We start from the raw sequence: 10,961 nt of genomic DNA on the forward strand, positions 1-10,961 counted from the left end.
AAATATAAATATAATAAATAACATATATAAATATAATAAATAATATATAAATAATAAAATAAATAAATATTAACAATATAGATAATAAATATATAATAACATGATATATAAATATAATAAATAATATATAAATAATAATAATAAATAAATAATATAATAAGTAAATATTATTATTAATAAAACAGGTAATAAATATATAATAAATATAAACAACAATAATATAATAAATAACATAATATATACACATATATAAATAATAATATAATAGATAATATAATAAATAATAAATATATAACAAATATAATAAATTAATAAAGCGATGTCAAACTGCGTTAATTCTGCAGTGTAGATACAGCCACAACCTTTCTCTCTCAGACCAACCGCCCCAGACAAAAGGAGTTGCTTGGAAGCCCCGCCCACTCCTCAGTCAGTCGCTCCCCCATTGGAGAAAACCCCGATCAGTCTGCCGCCAAGCTCCGCCCCCTTAGGCCCCGCCCCCGAGCAAATCCAAAGACACGTCAGCGACGGAGACAAAAAGGACCCGGATGTTGTATCATTCATTCCCTCAATGGCTGTCTTCCTTTCTTTCCCTCAGGAATTCTAAAAAAAATAAACTTACATTTCCTCACTTTTATTATTTACTTTTCTAGTGACATTATAATAACCTGCAGCTGTTCCTTCTAGGAAGAGGGATTAAAGATGAAATAAAACACGAGCGGCTACGTGGCACCGGAAGTACTTGTGTGTGTGTGATTGGCGGGAGGAAGTCCCGCCTTCCGAGCTTGGGCTGCGTGGACAATTGTAGGCGAGTACGGAAGCCGGGAAGGGTCTGTCCTTTTCGTTCTTTGAGTTCGAGGGAAAGAAGGAAGCGGCGATGGCTCCCAAAGGCGGCAGCGGCGGAGGAGGGGGGTCCCGGCAGCAGTCCGAGGAGGAGCTGCTCCTGCAGGACTTCAGCCGCAACCTCTCAGCCAAGTCCTCGGCGCTCTTCTTCGGCAACGCCTTCATCGTCTCCGCCATCCCCATCTGTGAGTCCCTTTTAGTGCTCCCCAGTCCTCCGGGCCTTCTTTTGGACTCCAACTCCCATCAGCCCCTGACAGCTTGGTCAGTGGCCAGGAATTCTGGGAGTTGTAGTCCAAAAGCCACAATTCCTGACCAGCTGGAGTGAAGTCTAAAACTCCTGGAGGACCAAAGGTTTGGCGCCCACTGCTTTGAAGGGCCTCATCGTAGAGTTGGAAGAGAGGCCCCAAAGGGCCATCCAGTCCAGTCCCATTCTGCCATGCAGGGACTCACAATCAAAGATGGCCATCCAGCGTCCTCTGTTTAAAAGCCTGCAAAGAAGGAGATGTTGAGGAAGGAGCAAGCTTGTTTTCTGCTCCTCCAGAGAACAGGACACAGGAATGGATGCAAGCCACAGGAAAAGACATTCACCCTAAACCTTAGTAGGAACCTGGCAATAAGAGCTGTTCCACTGACTCCGCTCTGATGGCGTCTCCTTCCTTGGGGCCTTTAAACAGAGGCTGGATGGCCATCTGCCAGGGCTGCTTTGGTTGAGAGTTCTGCTCAGTTATTTAAACAGGGCTGTCATACCAGCTCTTAACTGCCCCTTCTCCACCCTTCAGCTGTTTCTGTTTAATAATGTCTGAATATCCTCAAGCATGCTTTTGCTTTACATATAGGCAAGCAATATGCCCACGTAAACTAGTTTTAGGTGCACACCCTGAATAGATACAGCTTTTTAGACCTGAGATGGCAGGGTGATGCATGGGGAGCTTAAGCATGCCTAATGTGCTGTAGGGTTTGGTCCTTCCTTTGAATAAGATGAGGCTAACGTGGGTTGCATCTGCACTTGCAGAAATAACGCAGTTTGACACCGCTTTGACTGCCGTGGTTGAGTGCCATGGGATTTGTAGTTTTGTGAGGTATTTAGCCTGCTCTGTGAGAGAGTTCTGGTGCCTCAACAAACTACAGATCTCAGGATTACATAGGATGGAGCCATGGCTGTTAAGACAATTTCAAACTGCTTTATTTCTGCAGTGCGGATGCAGCCAGGCATTGGAAGCATTTGTCTTATAGAAGCTGTGTTTGAGTTTTAAACGGAACAGTTTAGTGTGGATTTTTCACAATGAGTGGAGAATCTGTGACCCTGGTTCTCTGGAACTGAAATTTAGATTATCTGTTGTAGTTGATAGATTACTTTAGGCTGATGGAGTAGCAACATTGAGCTATATACTTTCTATACCTTTCCTTTTCCTTCCTCAGAAAATGTGTTGTTATGAATAATTGTATTCTCTGGAAAGTTTTGTAGGTAAGGCTCTTCTCCAGCTCAGTATTGATTGAGAATGGAGGAAAAGGGGAACATTTGTTATATACAAAAGGCATATAGAAAATCACAAGGTTGCTGAAGACAACTAATTCCATGTTTGCCTGAAACTGGCAGTAGGATTCAGTCATGCAAGAAAAGTGGATTAGAAGTGTAGCCCATGCAAAGAACAGGGAAAATAAGTTGGTATTAGTTTAATAAATGAACCTCTAGGTGGCATTATTACACTTTCCCAGAGTTCAGCATATAAGTGGCCTTGACTATTGAATGAATATTGCAAGCTTTTCTTTCTTTCAAGCATTATTTGTTCATTCTGCACAATTTTTCAAAGCCAGTGTGTGAAAACTGTAATGTGTGAACTCTGTCATCCTGGGAACATGATTAAAGTGGGGCTATCTTCAGGTATTGTGACTCTAGGTATTGTGCTGGTTTCTCATGGCTGAATCTGGATAAGCCAAGCTCACATATTGTACTCCATAAAGAAGAAAACTTTGACTATAGAAACCAGGATGCAAAAGAATAGATTTGTAGACTACTTTGCCTTGAATGTGGCATTATGTCAGTAGTTGAGACATGATCATTGGCCAGTCTTAGAAAGCAGTTGTTCAGCTGAACAGTCCCCTTTCTTTACTCTTCCTTATTCATGTTAAATGAAGGCAAATGGAGTTGGAATTCTGTATCCTTCCAGATGTTTGACCACTACTCCCAGCATTCTTTACCGTTGACCATCCTGCTGGGATTTAAACAATTCCCACTATTTTACTAAGTCATAATAGTATAAAATCTATCGTGTTTACCAAGAAAGAAGCCAAAATATAACTGTGCCTACATTAATGTTGTATCTTTCCCGCTTCAAATGAATGAAGACATCTTGAGATTAACACATATTGATAATATTTTTGACATTCAGTATTAGCGTATTGAAGATGTAATGTTTGGCTAGCTGTGCCATTTACAGAAGAAGTTTTGAAAACATTAACCGTCTTCAAAATCTTTTTTCCTCAGGGCTCTACTGGCGGATATGGCACATGGATCTTGTTAAATCTGCAGTCCTCTACAGTGTGATGACACTTGTCAGTACATATCTGGTTGCTTTTGCCTACAAGAATGTAAAATTTGTTCTTAAACACAAGTAAGCATTTGGATAGTTTTGTTTCCTTACTTACTAATGACCACGAAAAGTATACTGCTCATCTAAAAGATACTGAGCTAATGCAACCTGTTGGATCCCTCAGCCTATTTCATGGTGGCTGTTAAAAGTCATTTCAGGTCAGCTTGTTGTACCATGCTGAAGTACAATGGTTCCAGAAATAAGCCAACAAGGGTGATGTCTTATGACTACAGTCGGCCCTCCTCATCCACAGATATTTTATCCACGGATTCAAGCATCCACAACTTGAAAATATTTTTAAAAAGTATACATTCCAAATAGCAAACCATTATTTCCCGTTTTGTATAAAAGATACCATTTTGCTATGCCATTATATTTAACGGGACTTAAGCATCCATAGATTTTGTTATTCACGGGAGATCCTGGAACCAAATCCGAGCGAATAACAGGGACCCACTGTACTTTTAATCTGTATTTGAAATATTTTAAGTAGCTGTTCTTTCTTTTGGAAGATACTTGTGTGTGTGCCTTAAATGCTTTTTTTAAAAAATACCAAAGATTTTATTAATTAAGGTTGAAACAAAAATAAACAAAACCCACAGAATAATAACCAGAATGGAGCATAGTACGTGTTGTTGGCGCATCCTGCTACCTGTTGGATGCTCCTAGCTATTGAGATGTTATGTGTGCTGCTCAGTGAGGAATTAACTGGAATTGCATGTGATTAATCTTACTAGCTTTGTATTTTGCAGTATTGGTGGTGGGACTTTCACAACACACTGCAGTCCATGCCTACTGGCATGGCATGATGCTTAGTGGAAAGGTGTTTTATGAAATTCATGGTTAACCTTCAGTTTATTTTCATCTCTTCATTAAAACAAAACCCTCAGACTACAATATAAATGCTTTCCTTTTCAGGGTAGCCCAGAAAAGGGAAGATGCTGTTTCCAAAGAAGTAACTCGCAAACTTTCTGAAGCAGACAATAGGAAGATGTCACGTAAGGAGAAGGATGAGAGGTAATACTATGCGACTGTCAAACATGTAAGGCAGCCTCCTCTGCAAGACATCTGAATTGCTTCCCTTTTATAATTTTTTTTGTCTCTGTGGTTTGAGTCTTCCTGCCATTTTATGAGTATTGGGATTGGCAGCCTGCAACTTGCTAGTTTTAGCCATCAGTATTTCAGATGTAACCATAGCATGTTTTTTTAAAGGAGCTTAGATTCCCCTCCCTCCCCCCTATTTTTGTGGGAAGGTCAGAACTATACTTAAAATTCACTTGCATTATATTTAACTTGGTGCATCAGATATGCTTTTTAAAGTCTTCCTCCTCCCATGTTTTTCATTGGAGGCTGACATGAATGCTTAGAAGTACCCTCCGACTCTTGAGACTAGTATTCTACAAAATAAACTTTTGTTCTTCATAATATAACTCATAGCAGGACACAGAGGAATCTTGCAGCACCTTTGAGACTAACTGGAAGATAGAAATTGGTAGCATGAGCGTTTGTAGGCTAAAGTCTACAAAACCTCATACTACCAACTTCTGTCTTTCACTGAGTCTCAAAGGTGCCACAAGATACTGATTTTCCAGACTAACATGGCCATGTCTTTTAATTATAGCAGGAGATTTTATCTTGCCTTATTAAAGCTCAGTTGAAAGATGGCTGTGGACCTAACAGCTAGGAACTAAATCCTCTTAAGAGGTTACATTGGGAAACTTACCTTGGCCACTAGCCAGCTTTTAAGCACACAGCAGCTGGTATAAATTATGTGATGTGAGACTTGTATCTTTGATATATGTACATGGCAACTACATGGCAAATTTTTCAGAGCAATTCTACATTTTTCTTCTTTACAGCTTATTACTTGCATCTGGGTTATACAAAAAAATCCAATATGTGGCTGAGACCTTGTATCAAACACATGGCCAGTATGTTGCACTATCACATTAGGTTCCCATTTGACCTCTGAAACCCACCCTCAAAACCAGTCAGCTGTCCTGAGAAGCAGGTTGCCTGCGTTGATTCCAAGTGGGGCACTGCAGGATAATTTGTCCATCCCATTCCTGCCAACAAGTCAGGCTGTGATGAAGAGTTGTGATAGGTCCCACAGGGACCTTCTGCTGCCCCCAGAGTCACTTGCTGGCAGGAGTAGGCTGGTCATGCCATTCTGCAGACCCGTAAAATAATAATCACCACCAATAAGTTGGAACAGTCTGTTGCTGATGGACACAACCTTTCCAGCATGGCCATATTTCCACTATTGGTATGCTGTAGCCCAACTGTTCTTGTGAAAAGAGAATTTTTGTTCTTTGATGCTGTATGCCTTAATTTAGAGGAGGAAAGCACTGCCTCCAGCACCATCCACTGAATTCCTCTCTTAGATTGGGAATACTGTAACTGCCACTGGATGCTATATGTCTCTCCAATTCCAAAAGACATCATTGGGGAATATAGAAATGAAAATGATGCTTTTCATGAATGTCTGTTTTCAATAATTTTACTAATTTTTATTAAATTTAACTTCATTATTATACTGTACTTTTGGAAACTAGATTTACCTGGAAACAGTGTTGTTACTTGATTTCCCCCAGCTATTATATATACATATTTATGTATGGCACTGGAATTTGGAGAAAAAAATAACTTCATTTAGGGAAGTGTTCCATTGTGTGTTCCAAATATATATTAATCTGGAAATGTGTTTTGGCTTTACAGAATTTTGTGGAAGAAGAATGAAGTGGCAGACTATGAAGCAACAACATTTTCTATTTTCTACAACAATACCCTCTTCTTAGTTCTGGTCATTATTGCTTCCTTTTTTGTACTGAAGAATTTCAATCCCACCGTGTATCCTTTCTTCCCCAAAATTTCAGGTAATTCTGGGTGGATGGTCAGATAAGCCACTTATAATATCTGTAGTCTAAAGGAATTGAGCTGCTGGGCCAGTATGGTATAAATACTACAGAAGCTGTACAGAAAATAGTTTCAGATCACCAGTATCACTACAATGAAACAAAAATAAATAAAATTGCATTTTATTTGCTTCACTGTAAGTTTTTAGTCTTACACTTTAGTCCACCATTAATAGGAACATCATGCAGAGACAGGACTGTGCTGCTGTTTTGCTGGAAGCCAGTTACCATGTTGGAGACCAAAAACTTTAAGTACAAATGAAATTACTTAAGAGATTGTCTCTCTGCTAAAAGTTCCATGTCCACATATATTCTGCTCTTCACCATCCCATAGATACAGTCATTCTGAAAAATTATTCTTGTTATAACTGCTGAAGTGTGTGTGCAGGCTTTTTGGGGGCAGTTTTTCTGCCTTTGGACAGCCAGCAGTATTCTGTAAAATGAAGAGGTGCTAAGGCAGGTTTGGTCAAACCCCTATAACTGTCATAAACCTACTGCAAGAGGCCAGGATTTGTCTTCAGATAGCAGCCAGAGCTGAACCCAACAGCTATTTTTGGATAAACTGTTGCTTAGCCCAAACCCTTGTGTGACTTGTATTGGGGGTAGGGTGTGGATACAGGGTCTCTTACTATAGATGTGGCTTCTCATTGGGCTCCTTAGTCAGTATTTTCATTAGTTTAATATTATTAACATGGGAGGCAGTATATAAATTTCCTGGTACAGAGGAGATTAGCTTTTCATTTTCAATGACATATTTACTTAACCAGTTCTGTAGTGGGAGGTTGCAAAAGGAACAGATTACTTCACAATAGGGGGGTGATGAGTGGATGTCTGGAGTCTGGTCTAATTTTCCATTGTGCATTGCTAACTAGCCTATGATTAGACTATGCTTGCTTCAGTATGTGGCTAAAATTTGGTTGCTAGTCCTAACTAGGGTAGATGCATTGAATCAGTGGGATGTACATAAGTATTGATTTTCCAATCAGCAGTTGATTCAGTGAGTCTACTTGAAAGTGAGAGTAGCAGTTGGATTTAGGCTAGTATATTTACTACCACCTACAGCTTCTTGATTACACAGTGAGGTGGGTAATACCTCTCAGGTCTGGATTTGATTCTAAGACTGTGGTATGTTTTCGACTTCTTTTTAAAAATATCCTTCAGGTTGTCGGTGTCATAGTTAATAACTTTTTACAAGCATACTTCTCTGGTCTCTTTCTTTTATCCTTGACGCAATCCTTTTTCAGAAACTACATCCTTTCCATCAGTGCTTCGTCTGGATTGATTGCTTTGCTATCGACAGGCTCCAAGTAAATGGAATTGTTTCGGAAGATGGGCCCTATTTAGTTGTGCACAGCTGGAAAGAAAGTGGGGAGGGTATTGCCTTGTTTATAGTTTGATAGCATGATGATTACTTTTCTCTACCCCCCTCCCCCCAAGAAGATTAGATGGGGAAAAATACTATACTCTTGTCAGAACAGAGCCGAGCACATCAGATCTTCCAGTGTCGACCCAAAATATACTTAAAATATTTTTGACAGTTAAAGCCTCTGTCAGACATTGGATTGCAGGAACATCAATTGAGAGGAATGTCATTTGTGTCTGGCACCCTTGAGGAGAAATGTTTTGTCCTTTGTAATCTGTCAGGAAAACACACCTTGTTGGCAGCAAGCAGTGACTGTATTTTATAGTATTTTGTAACCATGTTTGAATAAAAGCGTCAAAAATAGTCTTTCTGTTTCCTTCTGGATATAATATACTTTTTTACTTTTGTCCCCTACAGTGCAATCTTGTGGGTTATTCAGCAGTGCCCCCCCCCCCCCCGCTCAGTTGTGCTTACTCACTAGTAAGTTGCAGCATTATTACTAGAGTACTTGGGTGGATGGGTGTGGTTGCTCTCTTGGTCTGCAGGCATTGTAGTGGCCATAACAAGAACAGAATGCAGAATTAGTTATGAGTATTCAGCATGGCTGTTATGTTCTTAAGTGTAACTGGGATTGTAACCTTAGTCCTGCGTTGAGTAACTTCATGTTTACTGGTAAGGAATGTCTTGGGGTCCTGTTCTTATTACTGAAAAGTTTTCCAGCCTTTGTACTCTGAAAATGCACTGAAGATGCTAAAAGCAAGAATGTCTTTGTTATATGGTGAGTGCAGATTTAAACTAAAGCAAGTTTATTTTAAATATCCTGTGTTAGTCAGATGATTTTGTTTTTAATGGAACTCTGTGTGCCTCTAGGTCTATCTGATAAATGTAATGAAGCAAGATTTGCTGCATATACTTCTTTAACAAGCTAATCCTTCTCCCCCCTCCCATTACTATCTTCTTTTTATGATATGAAGAAACAAGGGATAAAGTTATAGTAATGAGATGATAATAAAAGGGAAACATGATTTGCTGAAGATGTGCTATATTTGCCTGCCATGGAGGAAGAGGAGCATATGAATAGTAGCATTCTTGCCTTGTATTCATTCTCTTAAAATACATGCATGTGTGAGAGAGAGTGTGAGTGATAAAAGCAGCAGTAATCCTGACAGCTGAATTGAAATTTGATAGAAGTAACAGTGTAATAGTGCAACATCAGAGCTGACATTATGCATTTTGGAAAAGTATATCTTGTAGCATAGTATATAGCTTTAAGACATTAGATTCCGTGATACTGTATCTTTGTGTACATACACATCTGGTTGTTTCTTCGGCGGGTTACACACCGCCATTAAAGTATGCACAGAGCGCGTACTAGGGTTAGGGAAGTGCGGTGCTTCCGCATCTCCCTAACCCTAATACGCGCTCTGCGCGTAAAAAATGATGGCGGCTGTTCCAGACGGCTGCCACCATTTTTACGTAGCGGACGCTGTGCTTCCGCATGTGTCGCGGCGGCTATGATGCCGCGAGTGCTCCAGTGGCGCTTCGCGGCATCATAGCCACGCTGCGAGAAGGAGCTCCATTTTGGAGCTCCTTTTTTGCTCTGCGAGGGAGTCGCGCAGTTTGCAAGCAGCGGCTCCCTCGCACAGCAAAGAGCAGCGCCAGGAGACCACTGCAAAGCGGCGGTTTGTAACCCGCCTTTGCGTGTGATATAAAAGATAATACTGTAAGTTCATTAAGTCATTTTTATATATTTGAGTAACCATTCCATTTCAGTTTTTAGAAATTTGGGACATTAGACACTTCAGAAGGAACATTTAAATTTAAAAAATGGTATTTGAAGAAAGCAATTAAATTCTGCCATTAGTTAATTACTTGAAGTAGAAGTATGTTTTATAGCCACCGATGAAATGGTGGCTACAGAATATGTACTTTTAAAATTTCTTCCTCTGCTCCCAAATACTTCAGGATGGATACCTTTATTTTCTGTAAATGTGCTCTGTTTAATGTGATTGTGTGCTGTGGGGGGGGGGGATAATATGAATTCATTTTCATGGTAATTAATTGAAATGGCAGTGTGCCTTTCTAATCAGAATAATGTGACTCCCTGCTCTGAAATAATGCATCTGACATCATAGTTTAGGTGCACAAATTGCCTTTATTATGTCTAAGCAGATAGAAAGCAGAATCTAGTATACAGCTGTTGAATTCGTTTATACAGACCATTGATTTGATTAAACACATTAAAAGCAGAAAAAATATATCAATTCCTTAAAATTCCAGTGGCTTCTGTAGTTTAGCTCTGTTCATAGGGATTCTCAAATGAAAACTGCAACTGTAGGGAATAGGTGGAATGGAGGGGTTGGGATTCAGAATCACCAGATGAGTCCTGTATATACAGGTGCTGCTCTCTTGCTTTGTAGAAAGAGAGAAAACATTTCTTGTATAGAGCTCCATGTTTGTGTTACTCTTATTCCACTGGCTGAACAAATCTTTGGTAAAGCATTCACATAGTGTTACTACTGCCATTGAAATGAACAGAGGAAGATGGGAAGGAAACACGGGCTGTCCTAAGGCCTGATGAATGAAATGAGTATGTTCATAAAACAATGATGAAATGGGTTTTCCCCCAGAAGGGGGAACTAGTAACCTTTGAGCACATGGAGCTCAGCTATTTGACTTAGCCAGTAAGGGGACAGATGCATGCAAGCAGGTTTCTATGTCCAGGTCACATTTTTCTATCTGCCAAAAACAGATGTGCTGGTCCACTGTGTGCTTGCTTGTTTGTTTCCCCTCCCAGGTACTCCAGTGCTGGTAATGTACAACATCAAGAAGAGGCTAATTTTTGTGCAGCAGAAAGTTTTCAACATGCAACAGCACTTGACTAGTCTGATCTGAACCTTTTACTGTAATTCTATGCTTAATTACCTGAACAAAGTTCCATTGGACACAGGAAAACTTATTTCAAAATAAAAATGCATATAATTGCATTGTTTTTTTTAGCTTTCTGGCTATGGAAACTAAGTGGAATCAAGTGAAAGGGCATTTGTTAAATTTTTGTAGAAACAGACATTTCTCAGCCAAAGTTGTGTGCAGTTGTATCGAAAGCACTGGGAAACATGCAGCCCTCCAGAGATTGCTAGATTTCAACTCCTAGCATTCCTTACAATTCACTATGCTGGTTTAGGATTATTGGGACTTGGAAGTTCAACATCTGGAGGGACACCTAATTCCCACCTTAGTTTTAGAATAGTG

General features: G+C 39.8%; 1 protein-coding gene across 1 annotated transcript; it reads left to right on the forward strand.

Annotated features, from left to right (window-relative positions):
* Positions 1-770: 770 nt before the first annotated feature.
* Positions 771-8,072, forward strand: LOC149318089 (translocon-associated protein subunit gamma-like). The gene is made up of 5 exons (XM_089508986.1): positions 771-1,025; positions 3,326-3,452; positions 4,350-4,448; positions 6,150-6,281; positions 7,591-8,072. The coding sequence occupies exons 1-5, from the start codon at positions 875-877 to the stop codon at positions 7,655-7,657; spliced, it is 576 nt and encodes a 191-aa protein (XP_089365112.1). The 5' UTR covers positions 771-874; the 3' UTR covers positions 7,658-8,072.
* Positions 8,073-10,961: the final 2,889 nt, after the last annotated feature.

This window comes from Sceloporus occidentalis, unplaced genomic scaffold (genome assembly GCF_023333645.1).
Source record: "Sceloporus occidentalis isolate IW3139 unplaced genomic scaffold, rSceOcc1.0.p SCAF_2, whole genome shotgun sequence".
In the NCBI taxonomy this organism is placed as follows: domain Eukaryota; kingdom Metazoa; phylum Chordata; class Lepidosauria; order Squamata; family Phrynosomatidae; genus Sceloporus; species Sceloporus occidentalis.

Excerpts from the sequence above, each read along its gene's own strand:
- LOC149318089 (XM_089508986.1), top strand. The coding sequence starts at position 875 with ATGGCTCCCAAAGGCGGCAGCGGCGGAGGAGGGGGGTCCCGGCAGCAG. Across the intron at positions 3,453-4,349 it reads AAATTTGTTCTTAAACACAA|GGTAGCCCAGAAAAGGGAAG; the intron begins GTAAGCATTTGG and ends TTTCCTTTTCAG. Across the intron at positions 4,449-6,149 it reads CGTAAGGAGAAGGATGAGAG|AATTTTGTGGAAGAAGAATG; the intron begins GTAATACTATGC and ends TTGGCTTTACAG.